This window comes from Hyperoodon ampullatus (assembly GCF_949752795.1).
Source record: "Hyperoodon ampullatus genome assembly, chromosome: 2".
Taxonomy (NCBI): Eukaryota; Metazoa; Chordata; class Mammalia; order Artiodactyla; family Ziphiidae; genus Hyperoodon; species Hyperoodon ampullatus.
In genome coordinates this window covers 142,511,337-142,532,322 of record NC_136915.1, presented here as the reverse complement: position 1 = coordinate 142,532,322, position 20,986 = coordinate 142,511,337, and the positions used below count along the sequence as shown (strand labels likewise).

The 20,986-nt window shown below is 41.6% G+C and overlaps 1 protein-coding gene across 3 annotated transcripts; it reads right to left on the bottom strand.

Annotated features, from left to right (window-relative positions):
* Window positions 1–1,052: 1,052 nt before the first annotated feature.
* NEK2 (NIMA related kinase 2) lies at window positions 1,053–19,948 on the bottom strand (the record flags this gene model as incomplete). 3 transcript variants are annotated; one of them, XM_079698355.1, is made up of 9 exons in its annotated part: window positions 1,053–2,125; window positions 4,213–4,272; window positions 12,271–12,396; window positions 13,851–14,070; window positions 15,116–15,242; window positions 15,994–16,076; window positions 17,961–18,201; window positions 18,471–18,688; window positions 19,853–19,948. In XM_079698355.1, the coding sequence occupies 9 exons, from the start codon at window positions 19,946–19,948 to the stop codon at window positions 1,899–1,901; spliced, it is 1,398 nt and encodes a 465-aa protein (XP_079554481.1). In that variant the 3' UTR covers window positions 1,053–1,898. The 3 variants fall into 3 exon arrangements, with proteins under 3 accessions (XP_079554481.1, XP_079554482.1, XP_079554483.1); XM_079698356.1 differs by lacking the exon at window positions 4,213–4,272; XM_079698357.1 differs by lacking the exons at window positions 4,213–4,272; window positions 12,271–12,396.
* Between the last annotated feature and the right edge of the window lie 1,038 nt (window positions 19,949–20,986).

The window sequence follows — 20,986 nt, the reverse complement described above, 5'->3', positions numbered from 1 at the left end:
CTACTCTTCATTGTGGTGCATGGGCTTCTCATTGCAGTGGCTTCTCGTTGCAGAGCATGGGCTCTAGGCGCGCGGGCTTCAGTAGTTGTAGCACACGCGCTCAGTAGTTGTGGCTCACGGGCTCTAGAGCACAGGCTCAGTAGTTGTGGCGCACAGGCTGAGCTGCTCCGCGGCATGTGGGATCTTCCCGGACCAGGGCTCAAATCTGTGTCCCCTGCATTGGCAGGCGGATTCTTAACCACTGCGCCCCAGGGAAGTCCCATATGTACCTTTAATGGTACTTGTTTCCTGCTTTTTGAGCCACATTTTTATTTTGCACTAGGCCCTGCAAATTATACTCAACATTTACATCAAAGTGGTCCTGTTAGGATTAATCTGTGGGTATACCATACAGGCCTGGTAATCAGTTTCTGATTGTATTTCGATATTATATCTTTCATAGAACTACGTTATCAACTGTGTAATAAACCTATAATAAAATAGCTAATAAAGGAGCTATTTCTTCCCATTTATGACATTATAACCCTTCATAATTTGGTCTTATTTCATTAAGCTAAAAGGATTAGCATTGCCAGGAAAACATCACATGAAAAATGTGATGGGCACAGCAAGGACTGCTAATTCATATTAAAAGTCAGACATGTTAAAAAAATCCATCAAAACCAAAATAAGTTTCCTTCAAGGGTGGGGTATATTCCAAGAAGTTTCAGCTGAGATCAGGTTTCTCAGGAGTGGTACTCTGACATTTAGTTGTGAGGGCCGTCCTGTGCACTATAGGGTGTTTAGCAGCATCCCTGGCCTCTACCCACTAGGTGCCAGTAGCACCCTCCCTCCAATCATAACAGTTAAAAATATCTCCAGACATTGCAAATATATCCTAGCGGGCAAAACTGCCCCTGTAAGAACCACTGGCTTAGATGGACAAATGAGATGGGTAGTAAAGTGCCGTATAGCTCTTGCGAGCATCACATTCTCTTCCCTAACCTCCAATGTCTAAATATCATAAACCCAGACTCCCTCCAACTAAGATCAACAAATACAAGTGACATGAATACAGGAAAACTAAAGAATTTTTTTATTTAGTGAAAAAAGAGTGGGCAAATGACAGACAGCTCACATACTGTTAAATAGAATAAAAAGGGGAAGAAAAAGAGTAGAGACACCATAGTGATGGATTTTCACAAAAGGTGACAGATTTAAACTACAGAGCAAGGGGATATTTATAAGCGAGATGTCAAGGTATTAGTGACCAATCTATATCCAATTAGGTTTTCTCTAAGCTCAAGAACATTTAAAACCTCAGACTTAAATTTTAACTCTAGACGTGACAATTGTAAGCACACCACTTCAGTCCCTTAAAACTTCTCAGTAAGTGCTGCTCCTGGGTAAATATCTTTTTCTAATATTATTTCCCCACCCCAACATATAGAATATAACATTTCATGTTCCAGTAGTAATCACACACAGGATTAAAAACCCAACCAGCTAAGAAAGTGTTATTCTTTCTATGAAGCCTTCTTTACAAAAGAAAGAAAAATGAAAGGGGTGGACATTGGTACAATTCTTTTTTTTTTTTTTTTTTTTGTGGTACGCGGGCCTCTCCCATTGTGGAGCACAGGCTCAGTGGCCATGGCTCATGGGCCCAGCCGCTCCGAGGCATGTGGGATCTTCATGAACCCACGTCCCCTGCATCAGGACCCTCAATCACTGCGCCACCAGGGAAGCCCCATTGGTACAATTCTTGCTGAAGAACAGCAAGAGTAATACCAAACCACCCTGCTTACTATAGAAAAGGCACAGCTCGCGGTACCAAGTATACAGGCTACAGCAGTGGAATACCCATCTCGAAAGGGCTGGCAACATTACAGTGGTACACAGGTCTGTGTCTCTGGGTCAGGCTAGCGCATGCCCAGGATCTGTCTGCTTTTCAGTTGGTAAGTGTTTTCAATGTCTGACAGGGCTTGAGCGTGAAGCTGAGCAGCATGAAGCCTTTTTTTCAGGTCCTTGTACTTGGATCTGAAGGTGAGCTGATTCTCAGAATTCTCACTCCTCATGACATTCTCCTTACTCTCCCCACGGAAATGAACTTTCTTCTTCATTATCGAGGATGTAAGATCAAAAAGTTCTTTAGAAAAAAAAGAAAAAGGTTTTTGAGTTTCATGAACAGGAGATGAACTCCTCCATACTTATCAAACTTACCAAAATATTTATTGTCAGTTTGCATGTGAAATCTGGGTACCTGTTTATTCTCTCTGGGATAGGAGTGTTGAACAAAATTCAACTGAGCAAATATTAAAGATCTTACTGGCTTTATGCAACGATTCATAAATCGGGCAGCATCCCATCCAGAAGACAGATAGGAGTTCCAAGGAGCTGTACTAAAGGAAAGGCTTTTATAGGTAGAAGGGGGCGGGACCAGGAAGTTACACCAGCAAAGGGGGGATTGTCTGTGGCAAGGTCACCTTCCTTTAGGGGACAGTAGGGGTCTATCAGGCAGATGACCTCACTAGTGCTGACTAGGTAATTCCAGATTGACTGGTTTAAGATTCCATTCCTGAGAGAGGCTGAAACTGCCAGTAAGTTAGGTATTAAGTCCTGATTTGGTGACGTTTGGTGACCAGTGACTCCATTTTGGACCTGTTGTCTCTTTTTTAACAGGTTAGGGGCATGGGATTGGCAGAAATTAATCAGCCTTTTAATCTGTAGCCCAAAATCAAGGAACCTATGTTTTATTCTCTCGACAATCAACATTCCTCTTAAGGTTAAATGCACTGAGGATTATGGGCCACAACATAAAACTTCTGGAAACCAATGTTATTTATCTCTATTCTTGAAAGCAAGTGCCATTCTACCTAGAACACATTACTTCCAGAAAAGTACGGAAGCAGAAGCTCTTTCTCATAGCGAGTACCTACAGTTTTGGCTAAATACTTAAGAACACATTTTAAAGCGGCTTAACTGACCAGAAACTTCTTCCAAAAAGAACCTAAGCAAGATTCAGCATGGTAAAAGTAAATCGAGTTAACAGTGAGTGAACTGTACTTTTAACATGAAAAAAATAATAATTTACTTAAAGTGGCTACACTATTAGGAACTGACAACTATCTGGGGGTTAGGGACTTGGAGGTTTGAATTCTAGAACCTTTTGGGTTTTCCTTTGTGTTCATTTAAAGGAAATGTGTTCAAATATTTACTGAGCTCACTGTATGGGCCGTTGTGGACCAAACAAAGGCCCTATTGTGGTAGGAGGAGATAGACCATAAACAAATAAACAAGCCCATATAAGGAATATTTGAGGATGGTATGTGCTGTGAAGGAAATTAACACGGAGAGAGGGAGACAGAGGTGCTGGGGGTGTTGGCAGTGATGAAGCTGCATAATAAGGTGACTTCTGAGCAGAGACCTGATGAGAGTGAGGAAGTAAGAAGTCACGTGACTATCTAGAGATGAATGTTCCAGTCCAAAGAAATGGAGACGCCCTGAGGGAGGAGCAGGCTGCACAGAGAAACGCTGCCCTCCGACTGTCCCAACTTCCTATTTCATACACTGCTTCTCTGCAAAGCATTTTAGGAGATTGCTTTTAGGCCTCAACTCCATTGTTTCAAATAGATCCACCTTTATTACCACAAACACCTATACATTTGTAAACAGACAGTGTAAACTGTAAATCCTACTAATAAGACAGTTTTATAAGAAAGTGTTTAAAAAAAGAATTAGTATTTCATTAAATAGACTAATTAGAGCTTTTAAAAAGATGCTGTTGCTTACTGTGATGATCTCAATTTATTTGTTTTCCTCATGTCTGAATTTTATAACCCAAGGATGGGGAGAGGATATTTCCAACTGTCTTGAGTTCACAAGGGCACCCCCTCCCCACTGCTTTGTTGCTTTTCTTAGGGCTCTGACATGCTTTAGGCTCTGACAGTACTTTAAAATACCTCCTACCCACACTGGACACCATTCCCACAGCTCATTTTAGGTCTTTGCCATGATTCGCATACCCGTAGATTCCTCTACCTACGTATCCTACGAAGTGAAACACATCATCCTTCGCCAGCTCTTCTCACCCTTTGCTCAAAGACTCTCAGGGCAAGATGTAAACAAACTCTTTAACTGGGAGAGCCGTCCCCAACAGGACCTTCAGTATAATTCTTGGCAATGGGCTTGATGCATGACACTTACCCAGATAAAAATTCCTCCTCACTCTATCACGGTAATCATGATTTAAGTCTAGTTTATCTTTATGGATGGCAGTGTGGAATCTAAGAAAAGCTGAAATAAATATTATAAAAATACTGAAATGGTAGATAGCAATACTGAGAAAAAAGATATTTCCTTCCATCACTAGTTTCATTTGTTTCCAGCACTTATTACAGAGCATATGCAGGTATTAAGCAATCACATTTTGACATACACATGTTTCAATTGAAACGGGTCTTAGCAAAGATCCAAAAGTGATGGCCTATTCTACAGTTGGTTTATCACACCTTTTAAGCCATACTTTCTATGAAGGATGTGGCAAATATGAGTTGGTCGTGTGGTAATAGTAAGGTGCTAGGATTTTCACTTGAAAATGGAGAGAAATGTAGAGTTTTGAAAATATACCCAGAGAAAAATCTGAAAGGCACAGCATTTTTTTTAAATGACCTAGTTTTTAAAAATAAATATCAAGGGGGAGCCGGAGGAAGATGGCGGAAGAGTAAGACGCGGAGATCACCTTCCTCCCCACAGATACATCAGAAATTCATCTACACGTGGAACAACTCCAACAGAACACCTACTGAACGCTGACAGAAGACCTCAGACCCCCCAAAAGGCAAGAAACTCCCCACATACCTGGGTAGGTCAAAAGAAAAAAAGAATAAACAGAGACAATAGGATATGGACGGGACCTGCACCAGTGGGAGGGAGCCGTGAAGGAGGGAAGGTTTCTACACACTACAAGCCCCTTCGAGGGCGGAGACTGCAGGTGGCGGAGGGGGAAAGCTTCGGAGTAGCGGAGGAGAGCACAGCAACAGGGGTGTGGAGGGCAAAGCAGAGAGATTTTGGCACAGAGGATCGGTGCCCTCAGGCACACACCAGCCCGAGAGACTTGTCTGCTCGGCCGCCAGGGCGGGCGGGGCTGGGAGCTGAGGCTCGGGTATCGGCTTTCAGTCGCAGCGCAGGGAGAGGTCTGGGGCTGGCGGCAGGAAGAGACCCTGAAGGGGTTAGTGCTAGCCCGGAGGGAGTCCGGGGAAAGGGTCTGGAGCTACCGGAGAGGCAAGAGACTTTTTTCCCTTTTGTTGCCTGGTGCGCGAGGAGAGGGCATTCCCCTCCCTCCCCTCTGCCTGAGTGAGCCAGAGCCCCCGAATCAGCGGCTCCTCTAAACCCGTCCTGTCTGAGCGAAGAACGGACGCCCTCCGGCGACCTACGCGCAGAGGCGGGGCCAGGTCCAAGGCTGAGACCCGGGAGCTGTGAGAGCAGAGACAGGGAAATCTCTCTGTGCAGCCTCCGAGGCAGCGGATTAAAGCTCCACGGTCCATTTGATGTGCCCTGCGTCTGTGGAGTGCATGAATGGACAGCGAATCATCCCAAATTGAGGAAGTGGACCTTGAGGACAAGATTTAAGACTTCCCCCCCCTTTTTTTCCCCTCTTTTTACAACGAATTATCTCAAATTAAGGAGGTGGACTTAGCAAGATTTCAGACTTTTCGCCCTTTTCCTCTTTTTACAACGAATTATCCCAAATCGAGGAGGTGGACTTGGAGAGCAAGATTTTTGATTTTTCCCCCTGCTCTCTTTTTGTGAATGTGTATGTGTAATCTTCTGTGTAAGATTCTCTCTGTATAGCTTTGCTTCCACCATATGTCCCAGGGTTCTTTCGGTCCGTGTTTTTTTTCAATAATTGCTTTTTAATTTTAATAACGCTACTATATTTCATACTTTATTCTATTTTACTTTACCTGCTCTTTCTTTTTTTCCTCCCTTCCCTTCCTCCCTCCCTCCCTCCGCTCCTCCTTTCCTTCTTTCTTTTTCTTTCCTCCATCCCTCCCTCCCTCCCACCCTTCTTCTTTCCACTTTCTTTTTCTTTCCTTCCTCCCTCCCTCCCTCCCTCCTGTCTTTCTTTCTTTCTTTCCTTCCTCCCTCCATCCCTCTCTTCTTCCATTCACTCTTCCTTTTGCTTTCATTCCTCCCTCCCTCCCTCCTTTCTTTCCTTTCTTTCCATCCTTCCTCCCTCCCTCCTTTCTTTCTTTCTTCCTTCCTTCCTTCCTTACTTCCCTTCTTCCTTTCTTTCAATCTCTCTTTCTTTCTTCTACTAATTATTTCTTTCTACTTTTTCTCACTGTTATTCTGAGCCGGGTGGATGAAAGGCTCTTGGTGCTGCAGCCAGGAGTTAGTGCTGTGCCTCTGAAGTGGGAGAGCCAACTTCAGGACACGGGTCCACAAGAGACCTCCCAGCTCCACATAATATCAAGCAGCGAAAATCTCCCAGGGATCTCCATCTCAACACCAGCACCCAGCTTCAGTCAACGACCAGCAAGCTACAGTGCTGGTCACCCTATGCCAAGCAACTAGCAAGGCAGGAACACAACCCCACCCATTAGCAGAGAGGCTACCTAAAAACATAATAAGGCCACAGGCACCCCAAAACACACCACCAGACGTGGACCTGTCCACCAGAAAGACAAGATCGAGCTTCAACCACCAGAACACAGGCATTAGTCCCCCCCACCAGGAAGCCTACACAACCTACTGAAACAACCTTAGCCACGGGGGACAGACACCAAAAACAACGGGAACTACGAATCTGCAGCCTGCAAAAAGGAGACCCCAAACACAGTAACATAAGCAAAATGAGAAAGCAGAAAAACACACAGCAGGTGAAGGAGCAAGATAAAAACCTACCAGACCTAACAAATGAAGAGGTAATAGGCAGTCTACCTGAAAAAGAATTCAGAATAATGATAGTAAAGCTGATCCAAGATTCTATTTCCCAGATCCAAAATCTTGGAAATAGAATAGACAATATGCAAGAAACAGTTAACAAGGACCTAGAAGAACTAAAGATGAATCAAGCATCGATTAAAAACACAATAAATGAAATGAAAAATACTCTAGATGGGATCAATAGCAGAATAACTGAGGCAGAAGAACGGATAAGTGAGGTGGAAGATAAAATAGTGGAAATAACTGATGCAGAGAAAAATAAAGAAAAAAGAATGAAAAGAACAGAGGACAGTCTCAGAGACCTCTGGGACAACATTAAACGCACCAACATTCGAATTATAGGGGTTCCAGAAGAAGAAGAGAAAAAGAAAGGGACTGAGAAAATATTTGAAGAGATTATAGTTGAAAACTTCCCTAATATGGGAAAGGAAATAGTTAATCAAGTCCAGGAGGCACAGAGAGTGCCATACAGAATAAATCCAAGAAGAAATACGCCAAGACACATATTAATCAAAATGTCAAAAATTAAACACAAAGAAATCATATTAAAAGCAGCAAGGGAAAAACAACAAATAACACACAAGGGAATCCCCATCAGGTTAACAGCTGACCTCTCAGCAGAAACTCTACAAGCCAGAAGGGAGTGGCAGGACATAATTAAAGTGATGAAGGAGAGAAACCTGCAACCAAGATTACTCTACCCAGCAAGGATCTCATTCAGATTTGATGGAGAAATTAAAACGTTTACAGACAAGCAAAAGCTGAGAGAGTTCAGCACCACCAAACCAGCTTTACAACAAATGCTAAAGGAACTTCTCTAGGCAAGAAACACAACAGAAGGACTATACCTACAATAACGAACCCAAAGCCATTAAGGAAATGGGAATAGGAACATACATATCAATAATTACCTTAAATGTAAATGGACTAAATGCTCCCACCAAAAGACACAGAGTGGCTGAATGGATACAAAAACAAGACCCATATATATGCTGTCTACAAGAGACCCACTTCAGACCTAGAGACACATACAGATTGAAAGTAAGGGGATGGAAAAAGATATTCCATGCAAATGGAAATCAAAAGAAAGCTGGAGTAGCAATTCTTATATCAGACAAAATAGACTTTAAAATAAAGACTATTAGAAGAGACAAAGAAGGACACTACATAATGATAAAGGGATCGATCCAAGAAGAAGATATAACAATTGTAAATATTTATGCACCCAACATAGGAGCACCTCAATACATAAGGCAAATACTAACAGCCATAAAAGGGGAAATCGATAGTAACACAATCATAGTAGGGGACTTTAACACCCCACTTTCACCAATGGACAGATCATCCAAAATGAAAATAAATAAGGAAACACAAGCTTTAAATGATACATTAAACAAGATGGACTTAATTGATATTTATAGGACATTCCACCCAAAAACAACAGAATACACATTTTTCTCAAGTGCTCATGGAACATTCTCCAGGATAGATCATATCTTGGGTCACAAATCAAGCCTTGGTAAATTTAAGAAAATTGAAATTGTATCAAGTATCTTTTCCGACCACAATGCTATGAGACTAGACATCAATTACAGGAAAAGATCTGTAAAAAATACAAACACATGGAGGCTAAACAATACACTACTCAATAATGAAGTGATCACTGAAGAAATCAAAGAGGAAATTAAGAAATACTTAGAAACAAATGACAATGGAGACACGACGACCCAAAACCTATGGGACGCAGCAAAAGCAGTTCTAAGGGGGAAGTTTATAGCAATACAATCCCACCTTAAGAAACAGGAAACATTTCGAGTAAACAACCTGACCCTGCACCTAAAGCAATTAGAGAAAGAAGAACAAAAAACCCCCAAAGTTAGCAGAAGGAAAGAAATCATAAAGATCAGATCAGAAATAAATGAAAAAGAAATGAAGGAAACGATAGCAAAGATCAACCAAACTAAAAGCTGGTTCTTTGAGAAGATAAACAAAATTGACAAACCATTAGCCAGACTCATCAAGAAAAGAAGGGAGAAGACTCAAATCAGTAGAATTAGAAATGAAAAAGGAGAAGTAACAACTGACACTGCAGAAATACAAAAGATCATGAGAGATTACTATAAGCAACTCTATGCCAATAAAATGGACAACCTGGAAGAAATGGACAAATTCTTAGAAATGCACAACCTACCAAGACTGACTCAGGAAGAAATAGAAAATATGAATAGACCAATCACAAGCACTGAAATTGAAACTGTGATTAAAAATCTTCCATCAAACAAAAGCCCAGGACCAGATGGCTTCACAGGCGAATTCTATCAAACATTTAGAGAAGAGCTAACACCCATCCTTCTCAAACTCTTCCAAACAATATCAGAGGAAGGAACACTCCCAAACTCATTCTACGAGGCCACCATCACCTTGATACCAAAACCAGGCAAGGATGTCACAAAGAAAGAAAACTACAGGCCAATATCACTGATGAACATAGATGCAAAAATCCTCAACAAAATACTAGCAAACAGAATCCAACAGCACATTAAAAGGATCATACACCATGATCAAGTGGGGTTTATTCCAGGAATGCAAGGATTCTTCAATATACGCAAATCAATCAATGTGATACACCATATTAACAAGTTGAAGGAGAAAAACCATATGATCATCTCAATAGATGCAGAGAAAGCTTTCGACAAAATTCAACACCCATTTATGATAAAAACCCTGCAGAAAGTAGGCATAGAGGGAACTTTCCTCAACATAATAAAGGCCATATATGACAAACCCACAGCCAACATTGTCCTCAATGGTGAAAAACTGAAACCATTTCCACTAAGATCAGGAACAAGACAAGGCTGCCCACTCTCACCACTCTTATTCAACCTAGTTTTGGAAGTTTTAGCCACAGCAATCAGAGAAGAAAAGGAAATAAAAGGAATCCAAATTGGAAAAGAAGAAGTAAAGCTGTCACTGTTTGCAGATGACATGATACTATACATAGAGAATCCTAAAGATGCTACCGAAAAACTACTAGAGCTAATCAATGAATTTGGTAAAGTAGCAGGATACAAAATTAATGCACAGAAATCTCTGGCATTCCTGTACACTAATGATGAAAAATCTGAAAATGAAATCAAGAAAACACTCCCATTTACCATTGCAACAAAAAGAATAAAATATCTAGGAATAAACCTACCTAAGGAGACAAAAGACCTGTATGCAGAAAATTATAAGACACTGATGAAAGAAATTAAAGATGATACAAATAGATGGAGAGATATACCATGCTCCTGGATTGGAAGAATCAATATTGTGAAAATGACTCTACTACCCAAAGCAATCTACAGATTCAATGCAATCCCTATCAAACTACCACTGGCATTTTTCACAGAAGTAGAACAAAAAATTTCAAAATTTGTTTGGAAAAACAAAAGACCCCGAATAGCCAAAGCAATCTTGAGAACGAAAAACGGAGCTGGAGGAATCAGGCTGCCTGACTTCAGACTATACTACAAAGCTACAGTAATTAAGACAGTGTGGTACTGGCATAAAAACAGAAAGATAGATCAGTGGATCAGGATAGAAAGCCCAGAGATAAACCCACGCACATATGGCCAACTTATCTTTGATAAAGGAGGCAGGAATGTACAGTGGAGCAAGGACAGCCTCTTCAATAAGTGGTGCTGGGAAAACTGGACAGGGACATGTAAAAGTATGAGATTAGATCATTCCCTAACACCATACACAAAAATAAGCTCAAAATGGATTAAAGACCTAAATGTAAGGCCAGAAACTATCAAACTCTTAGAGGAAAACATAGGTAGAACACTCTATGACATAAATCACAGCAAGATCCTTTTGGACCCACCTCCTAGAGAAATGGAAATAAAAACAAAGATAAACAAATGGGACCTAATGAAACTTCAAAGCTTTTGCACAGCAAAGGAAACCATAAACAAGACCAAAAGACAACCCTCAGAATGGGAGAAAATATTTGCAAATGAAGCAACTGACAAAGGATTAATCTCCAAAATTTATAAACAGCTCATGCAGCTCAATAGCAAAAAAACAAACAACCCAATCCAAAAATGGGCAGAAGACTTAAATAGGCATTTCTCCAAAGAAGATATACAGACTGCCAACAAACACATGAAAGAATGCTCAACATCATTAATCATTAGAGAAATGCAAATCAAAACTACAATGAGATATCATCTCACACCAGTCAGAATGGCCATCATCAAGAAATCTAGAAACAATAAATGCTGGAGAGGGTGTGGAGAAAAGGGAACACTCTTGCACTGCTGGTGGGAATGTGAATTGGTACAGCCACTATGGAGAACAGTATGGAGGTTCCTTAAAAAACTAAAAATAGAACTACCATATGACCCAGCAATCCCACTACTAGGCATATACCCTGAGAAAACCATAATTCAAAAAGAGACATGTACCAAAATGTTCATTGCAGCTCTATTCACAATAGCCCGGAGCTGGAAACAACCTAAGTGTCCATCATCGGATGAATGGATAAAGAAGGTGTGGCACATATATACAATGGAATATTACTCAGCCATAAAAAGAAACGAAACTGAGCTATTTGTAATGAGGTGGATAGACCTAGAGTCTGTCATACAGAGTGAAGTAAGTCAGAAAGAGAAAGACAAATACTGTATGCTAACACATATATATGGAATTAAAAAAAAAAAAATGTCATGAAGAACCTAGGGGTAAAACGGGAATAAAGACACAGACCTACTTGAGAATGGACTTGAGGATATGGGGAAGGGGAAGGGTAAGCTGTGACAAAGGGAAAGAGAGGCATGGACATATATACACTACCAAACGTAAGGTAGATAGATAGTGGGAAGCAGCCGCAGAGCACAGGGAGATCAGCTCGGTGCTTTGTGACCGCCTGGAGGGGTGGGATGGGGAGGGTGGGAGGGAGGGAGATGCATGAGGGAGGGGATGTGGGAACAGATGTATATGTATGACTGATTCACTTTGTTATAAAGCAGAAACTAATAAAAAAAAAAAAATGAAAAAAAAAAAAAAAAATAAATAAATAAATAAATATCAAATACTGAACACACAGTTTGATAAAGCGAATAAAACCAAAGATGAAATCATCCTGACTCATTGCCTCATATCTCTGATCACAGTTAAGTCAGTCATTGCTAAAACAGAATTTTTATCTCCACTGAAACGCATATATTCAATTAACTCCATCATAAAATTCAAGACTCTGGAAATTTAAAGGGCTGCCAAAGCCACCTTCGGGGCAACACTGGTGCCCATTTCCTCATTTGTGGCACCAACTTCTGTTCTCTGAGCTGGTTCTCATACCTGGACCACCCGCCAGAGACAGGAACTTCTGGTCCTTCAGCAGGCTGTAATTCTTCAACAGACTTTCTGCTCTGGCCAGCTTGCTCTCTGCCAGTCTCTCACGAACACAAAGCTCACGTTCCTTCTCTTTAAGAAGGGAATGGAACGAGAAAGAAAGAAATTAACAAGTGGCATAAACAATTCACATTTGGTAATCTTACCGCTTTTCCTTATCGCTAAGCCTAACAGCCTGACCTCCGATGAGTCATGTTTTGTGAAGGGTTTCCTACTGTATACTTCAGCCAACCAGACTGTTCCCGTTTCATAATGCTGTGTGGTTAGTATGTTGTATGTTGTCTTAGGTTTTCTCCTAAGGACTGGCTTAAGCACAAGGACAAAGTCAGCTTCAACCTTTGGTTGTGATTTGTGGGAATAACTCATGGGGGAAAACAAAGAGCTACTGCCAACCCTGCTCTCCGCGGAGAAGGGGCAACAGTTCATTTTCCGGGCATTACCCGGCTGCACGGTACAAACCCTTCGCCCTCTGGGTGAAAGACAGCACCCAAATAGAAGGGAAAAAACCACAGCTCAGTTAGGTGGTACTTCTTTAGATCAGTAACAAAGGCTATTATTTATTCATGGCCCAGCATTCAGAGAGTTCAGATTTCAGCTGCTATGTGAAATTACAAAACACTGGGGAAAGTTGTAATGAAAAGTTTTTGGTTGTTTGTTTTTTGTGGGGTTTTTTTTTTTCTTTAAAGAATTCTTTTGACAGAAGAGACAAAGATTTTCAGGTAAGCACAGGCTGTACCTCCCACAGACAGCGTATCTCACAGTACTAGACAATTATCATTAGGAAGTAAAACATTAAAAAACGCATTTAGATGCTTTATAAGTACGTTTAAATAGAAAAACACTTGTGAAGTCTGCATTGGCATAGAGCTGCAGAAGCGAGATCGGGTGAGCCATGAGGGGGGAAGAAGACAATTGCGGCCCGTCTCTTATCCCTCGATGTCAAAATGCAGAGCTGCACTGCTGCTGCTGCCTTGCAGAATCCTAAAACCTGGGTAGCAGCTCTCACTTTAGTGGACTAGACAGAGTTTCAACATCAAAAACTCATTAGCACCCAGTCCGTCAATACCCATCAGAGTATTTAAATATCTTGTACCCACATGCTTTGTGGAACTGCCCAAATACATCTAGTCTTACACACTGTAGGATTTCAGACCCGGGCTGTGTTGGAGCAGCGTATCAGAAGGGAGAAGCGCTGGCAAATTCTAAGACCTTCTTTACAATGCGAAACCTCAGGGTACATATATTAAGAAAGATAAAGAAAAGAGTGACTCTACAGTACAGTGTGATGGCTACTGTGCTGGGCTGTCACAGTTAGGGCCCAACAATGTGACGACAACAGCTGATATCAGAGAAAGAGGCTCAACATGAAGGTGCAGCAAGCTTGATGTGCATATCTTGGTTTCGCAAGTATTTATAAAAACGCTCTAATAGAACATAGACATGAGATCCTCTGTTCAGATAGATTTTCACATACATTAGAATAAGCTTTCTGGAGCTCTCTGTGCTTCACCCCCACTCAGACTTACGCTCCAGGCTTTCCTCCCTTGCTCTGAGGGCTTGCTCCCGCTCCTGTAACTGTATTTCCTTCAGTTTCAGCTCACTCAATACAGGGTTGGAGTCCTGCAACTTTCCTGGTTCTCCTAATCGCCGCCCTCTTCTCTCAGGATTTCTCCTTTGCTCTTCTGCAACCAAGTCTGCTATCAAAGGATTCTCAAGAATTTCTTCAACAGAAGGTCGATGGTAATCCTGGGAAAAAAATATTCAGTGTTACAGGCACACTACATAATGGACTACTCACCCTGAAAGATCAGTTGCATTTAAAACAGCATATATTTCCAAGGCAAATGAAAGGACTCCTTTACAGATGGGTTTTTTTCTTTTTAGTTGCGCAGCATTACAGTTCAACATCTGTATATACTACAGAGTGATGACCACCACAAGCTCAGTTACCATCCATCACCATGCAACTGACCCCCTTTGCCCATTTTGCCCATTCCCCCCACCCCAACACACACACATGGGTCTTAAACACCTGAAAAATAAGTTCACTGGTAGCTTTAACTCATGAGGTTCTGGGTCCACAAAGTCATGCAGATTTTAACTTACCTTTGTTCCCCTTTTAGCCTGAGAAGCCTCATTCCCTGTGCTGTGCTGGGTAGCGTTGCTAGGGTCGGTCTGTTTCAGGGCACGTACTGCCCTTGCATCTCCAAACTACATTAAGCAGGATGCTCTCTCACCGACCTTCAATCCTGTTACTTTACCTGCATCCTTCCTTCTCTTTGAACTCCCACAGCATTTAACTCTATTCTTACACAGCCTGATCCCTAGGGCATCTCCCTCCCCATCCCACTGCCAGATTTTTTTCTACATAATCTCTTTATTTCCCCTCTACTCTTTTTAGCCAGCCCTCCCCCACCATTCCCATCTCTAATGATCTCTAATCTCTCAGAGCTAGAGGCAGAGTAATAAGGTATTATTCCTGGCCCCTTCCTGTACCACCTGCCTCTTTGAGGTAGGCAAGGACACGGGGAACTGAGGATTTGGATCCTTATTGCAATCTTTGCTTGCTACCAACCATCTGTTAGCATGGCAGAGTGGGAGGAGACATAAAGAAAGCACAGAAGGCAGGCCAGCAATGTGCCAAGGATACATGTTTTCACTCGTGGTAACAGTAGATTTAGCTAAAGAAATATATTTAATGTTTCTTTAGACTCATTGCTCCACGAGAGCATACACTACAAAACTTAACTGAGAGATGGAAACATACAGTATATCATCTTATAAACTTTACCTTTAAATTTAACATCCTTGTAATAATGTCATTTAATTCATTAGAGTAACGATATGGAATTCGCCTGAATTTGCCTTCTCTGATCTTCCCAGCTAGCTCTTTCTGGTTGAAAGCTGTAAATGGAGGCCTGGGGAAAAAAATTTTTTTTTAATGTAAAAATGAAAATATATAATGAGAAGCAAACCAAAAGCAGAGTTTAAGGTCCAGTTTGTATTTATGTTTCTACTTCTGGGATCTTCTTCTGTAGCTAAGTTTCCCAACCTTGGCACTACTGACATTTGGAGCCATATGATTCTGTTATGGGGACTGTCCTGTGCATTGTTTAGTATGTTTTGCAGCATCACTGACCTCTGTCCATTAGATGCCAGTAGCTATCCCTAGTTGTGACAACTAAAATGTCTCCAGACATTGTCAAATGTCCCATGGGAGGCAAAACGGGGGGGGTGGGGGGGCAAAATTCCCCTTCGCTGGTTGAGAACCACTGATCTACAGAATACTTTAGAAGGGAAAAAACAGAAAGAAAAAAGGGAAAGAATCAGAACTCTTTCCTGTCCAAACCCTAGACTGCTTCTCTAGATCTTTATTTCATTTCTTCCACAGGCTTGACCTATATGCTCTCCCCTTGAGCTAAGCTCAGTCTAACAGAGAAACATCTAACCAGGTTAGAAGCTTGAACAAGTCTAGATCCAACCTCAGGGATTATATTATTAATTTGAAAATAATTTTTTTAACCTGTCCATCTACCTTAATTTTAACCTATGGTATGATTCTTTCAGACTTGAATGTGCATGGATGCTCAAAAAGCTGAACCCGGTGAAAGGTGACAAATCTCTCTAAGTGTAAACCTCAGACTAAAAATCTGTCTTCATTATACTTACATTAATGCACACAATTCATACAGCAAACAACCTAGTGACCAGATATCTGACTTCTCATTGTAGGACATATGATTCACTTGTTCCTTAAGGGGGGAAAAAAAGGTAAGAAAATAGGAGTTTAAAGTTCATTTTGTTTTAAAACTTATAAAATTAGTCCTGGGACAAAAATGGAACCTTAAAGTTTGGTAATATTCACTCAAGGAAAAGAAGGGAACAAATTTTATATTATAAATATTTTATATCTATAACAAAAATTTCAAATACAAAAGGCTGATTCCTCTTACATTAGATCTTGTATCATAACAACAAAAAGATGGTACTTTATACTTTATATTCAAATTTATAATGGAAAAAAGGCAATGATCTTATCCTAATACACTTTGTCATATATAATTCATTCACTTATTTTTCATTCGCAAATATTTATTATGTCACTACAGGCAAGGCACTGGCAAGTTAAAGGTGAGCATGAGATAGCTCTACCCTCTACCCTCAAAGAATTCATAATCTAGAAACTCCATTTTAAAAGAAGCAGAGAAAATTCTAGAATAACATCTAGCCCACATTTAAATGAATATAGACATAAATGGCTAATTGAATCATTCATTTATATATTTTTCCCTTAGTCCACTTATATACCACAGTAGTAAGTAATATTCTCACTTCCTATTTTAATTGTTTGCCTTTCTTCCACACCTACAGTAACAAGAGTCCACCATGGCTCTTATTCTCAACAGAGGGCACAGAGGCAAGTACTGTACTGAAATCTTCAGGAGTCTTCTTAGTAATTTAAAGTCCAACAGGGGAGTCTGGTACCACTTCCTGACAATCAATCCCATAGGGAAGGTTAAACGGATCTATTTACAAGGGCAGGAGGGAACAGGAACACAAGAATTGTGCAGGTTTCAAATTTTCCAAGAACCACCTCTGGATAATTTTCCTTTATATCAAAGCCTTTCTATTTGGAATCTGATCCAGTGAGAAAATGACACTGCTCTGGCCATGTCTAATCTGAGTCAAAAACAAAATCACTAATTTACAAAGTTTTATACTGTAGTCAGATTGGTTAACATAACTAAAAAAGACTGAGAAAATCCTGAAAATGTTTGTGAACAGCTAAAAAAATAAATCTGTCTCCATCTTTATCTGCTCATCTTTCATATACAACACACTGGTGCTATCACTTATTGATTCAAGCTTTTCAAAAGTCACTAGAGAGCCATAAACAGTTCACACCCTTTGACCCAGAAATTTCATTTCGAGAGCTAAACACCAAGGAAATAACCAAAAAGGAAGAAAGAATCATTCATACAAAGTCATGCATAGCAGTGCTCTTTAGAATGGTGAGACATTTGGGAAACAAAATATTCAGCAACTGAGGAAACAGGTAAATGGGTGGACTCTGCAGCTGCACTGTAGGAAAAGGCAATAAAAAAAGAATAAGTACAAAAAGTTAACACTGCAAAAATATGTTGTCAGAAGTGAGTCTCCTGAGCCCTGAATCTCCATGCATAAGAATCATCTAGAAGGTCTGTTAAAATACAAAGTCCAAAATAAAAAGTGGTGGAGGACAAACAAAGAGAAAAAAAGTTGAGTGCAAAGACCTGTCCAGAGATCCAAATTCACTGGATTTGGGGCTCAGGACTCTGCATTTCAAACGATCACCCCAGATGAGTTCCAGCTGGTGTCCAGGACCTATGGCACTTTGGGAAGTGCTGCTCTTGAGGGCAGAGACAAAACCTATCTCATCTTTGTGATCCCAGAGCTTAGCACTTGGTAGTCATTCAATGAAAGCTTGATTTATATTGCTAATACAGGAACTTAATGGTCTGGTGGTCCATTTGGAAAAATGTAAATTTAAAATAAAACAGTATTGTTAATTCTTGGCTATTGGATATTACTAAACAAACAAAAAGTTTGCTTAGCATTAAGATGTTTAAAAAGCATCTAAATTCTGAAATACTTACAGGAGACATATAATAAGGTGTGCCAACAAATGTTTTTGCAAAACTCGTATCGTGGTTTAATATCCTAGCTAACCCAAAGTCTCCAAGCTTAACGTTTTGCTTGCCATCCAGGAAAACATTGGCTGGTTTCAGATCCCGATGCAGCACAGTATGACCACCACCACTTCGTCTGTGACATTCCTTTAGGGCCAGAGTCAACTGAGTCATCACTCGAAGAACAAACTCTTCATCCAAGTATTGCCTAAAATCAAAGCAGTTATATAGCCTATAACTTCTGAATAAAACCATTACAAAGATGGGATGATGTGAATTATCTAGTTTTCAAAGTGTACACATAGGGAAATAAATTGATATGAAATATGGGTGCTGACATACCAGGGATTTTCTAAAGTACCGTGGACCCACCAGACAAACACCAGAAGACTCTTCCCCATTACTAAGTACTCTGTCCCTGATCCTAATACAGGATGCTTAACAGAAGCAAAACTAGGCCCATTTAAGAGATTTTACCTTTCCTTGGTCCCCTTTGCAATTGCACTAGCCAGGTCCCCTCCTTCGCAATATTCCATTACAATGTACAGTGTTGTGGTGGTTCGGTCAATAATTCTATCATAGTATCGGACAATATTTGGATGCTTCAGCTCACGAAGTAAATTCACTTCAGAAACAAGCATGTGTTTCTCAGCTTCTGTCATGGAGCCATAGTCCAGTTCCTTCCAAACTAATATCTGAAATAAAAATTTCCAAGGTACAAATAAACTCATTATACTCAAAACCTTTTTTAAAACTTTTAAAAATTACTTCTCTAGTAAGTAGATCATACAGTGACATCAACTAATGTAGTTCAATGAACCTAAGGACCCCTGAGTTTACTTTCATAATCTTCCCCTAATTTTTCAGCAGTAAATGATGCAACAGAGGGTGACGAGGTACATTAGGCCTCCCCCAACCCCCTAACCTCCGTTGCTTAGTCAAAGCTGGTGCAGACGTAGTCAAAGTCCTCGAGCATTCCAAGTCAAGATTTCCAAGGTAAGAGAACTTAGTAAAGGTCCTCCCGTCAGAGCCAATTTCCTCTCTATTGTTTCTTTGCGTAAAGTCTACCTACACACCTTGGGAAATCTGAATTCAACAATCCGAATAATGGGTATTTTAAATGAATTCTGACTACAAGACATAAAAGTTCGAGGTGCTGATGGTCATGACCGAGAGGGCTCTTCTCTAAAAACAGCTCAGGAGGGCTTCTCTGGCCCGCCTGCCGATGCAGGGGACACGAGTTCATGCCCCAGTCCGGGAGGACCCCACATGCCGCGGAGCGGCTGGGCCCGTGAGCGTGAGCCATGGCCGCTGAGCCTGCGCGTCCGGAGCCTGTGCTCCGCGACGGGATAGGCCACAACAGTGAGAGGCCCGCGTACCGCAAAAAAAGAAAAAAACAACAACAAAAAACAGCTCAGGAGTCAGCTAGCTGTCACCAACTGAAGGCCCTTAGCAGGTCAAATTGGGAAAAAGGAAGAAAATGGAAGAGAAAGGAAAAAAGATGGAAAAATATATATATAACATAAATATATAAAAATGCGTAGTCTCGTGTAAATAGCAAAAGCGGTGTTATGTATTTGACAATATTCTATTTGGCACATTCTATTAACTTTATTTAAAGATTAAGGACAGATTCACAAATAAATAAAAAAAAAAAGGAAAAAGGGACACAGTTTCCCATCCCTTTAGAGACCCAGGACCGACACAGACCTGAGGGGAGATGGCTAACTCTTCTGAGCACCCTGCCTTCCAGACGCACAGCCCCAGGCCCCTCGCTTCCCTTCGGCGGCAGAGGGCGCGCCCCCCGCAGTTTGCACAACCGCGGCGGGGGCGGAGACAGTCACCGAGCTGGCGCTCACCTTGCCGTCTCTCTTCCTCCGGATCTTCTGGCAGCGGCCGTAGGAGCCCGTGCCAATGGTGTACAGCACCTCGTAGTCCTCCGCCCGAGTCGGCATGGCCGGACCCACGCAGGACACCTGAACGTCGCACCACCGTCGCGGAGCTGCAGCCACCGAGTCGGAGACCTCAAGCCACAGCACCAGGCCGCCCCAGTCTCCAGGCCCGTTTAACCGTCGCGGGCCCCCGCCTCGCAGTCTATTGGCCTGCGGTAAGGCCGCTTCGCCTCTCTGATTGGCTAAGAAGAACACAACACCCTGGGCATCTTGGGAAAAGTGTATCGCTAGGCAACCGCGTCGGCGTCGGTGTCGACGTCCGCTTCCGACGTCTCGGGAGAAAGGGGCGGGGCTAAAACCAAAGAGAGGGCGGGGCACAGAAAGCCGCAGTGCCAGGTGGTTATCCGCCACCCTGTTCCTCTGGCTGAGATCGCCAAGGCAACCGAAGTCCAGAGACCTCTTTTCAGACTTTTCTGCACACTGCCTCAACCAGCTGCCTTTGCACTCTGACCTCTCACACAACCCATTCTCTGCACGCGCCCTCCTCTCTCAGGTTCCTGTACCCTGAGCCCGGGGCAGGGTCACGCTAAAGTCTGGGTAAGAGCTGAGTACAGAGATGAAAAGGACTGTCTCTCCTTGAAGGGTGCGCGAATAAGTGCTGACAGTGCTGCGGGACTGTGTAAAGTGCTTGCAGGACAAGCACTTTACATGTATTGTCTCGTTTATAAAGCAGGAATTGGCGTTATTTCCGATGAGGAAATGGAAGCACAGGAAGGTTATAGTATTTGCTTAGGTCCAACATCCAGGAAGAGAAGAATAAATGCAAAAACAGTGGATACTCATAGTAATGATTTAAAGTTCACACATGACTTTAGGATGTAGTCCTCATAGAGAGACTATATCTTTGAACACCAAACTTAGAGGCCTGTTTAACATGCAGAGGATGTGTACAAAATCTCAGGGTGGAATATGGAAGTCCCTGGTGTTTTGGAATATCCAGGAGAATATGGTGGCTCTAAGGCAGAGAGAGGTTTACCTTTGACTCCTACAAATTCTTTTTTTATTAGAAAAGACTACCAAATAGGTTATCAGTGGTGCCAA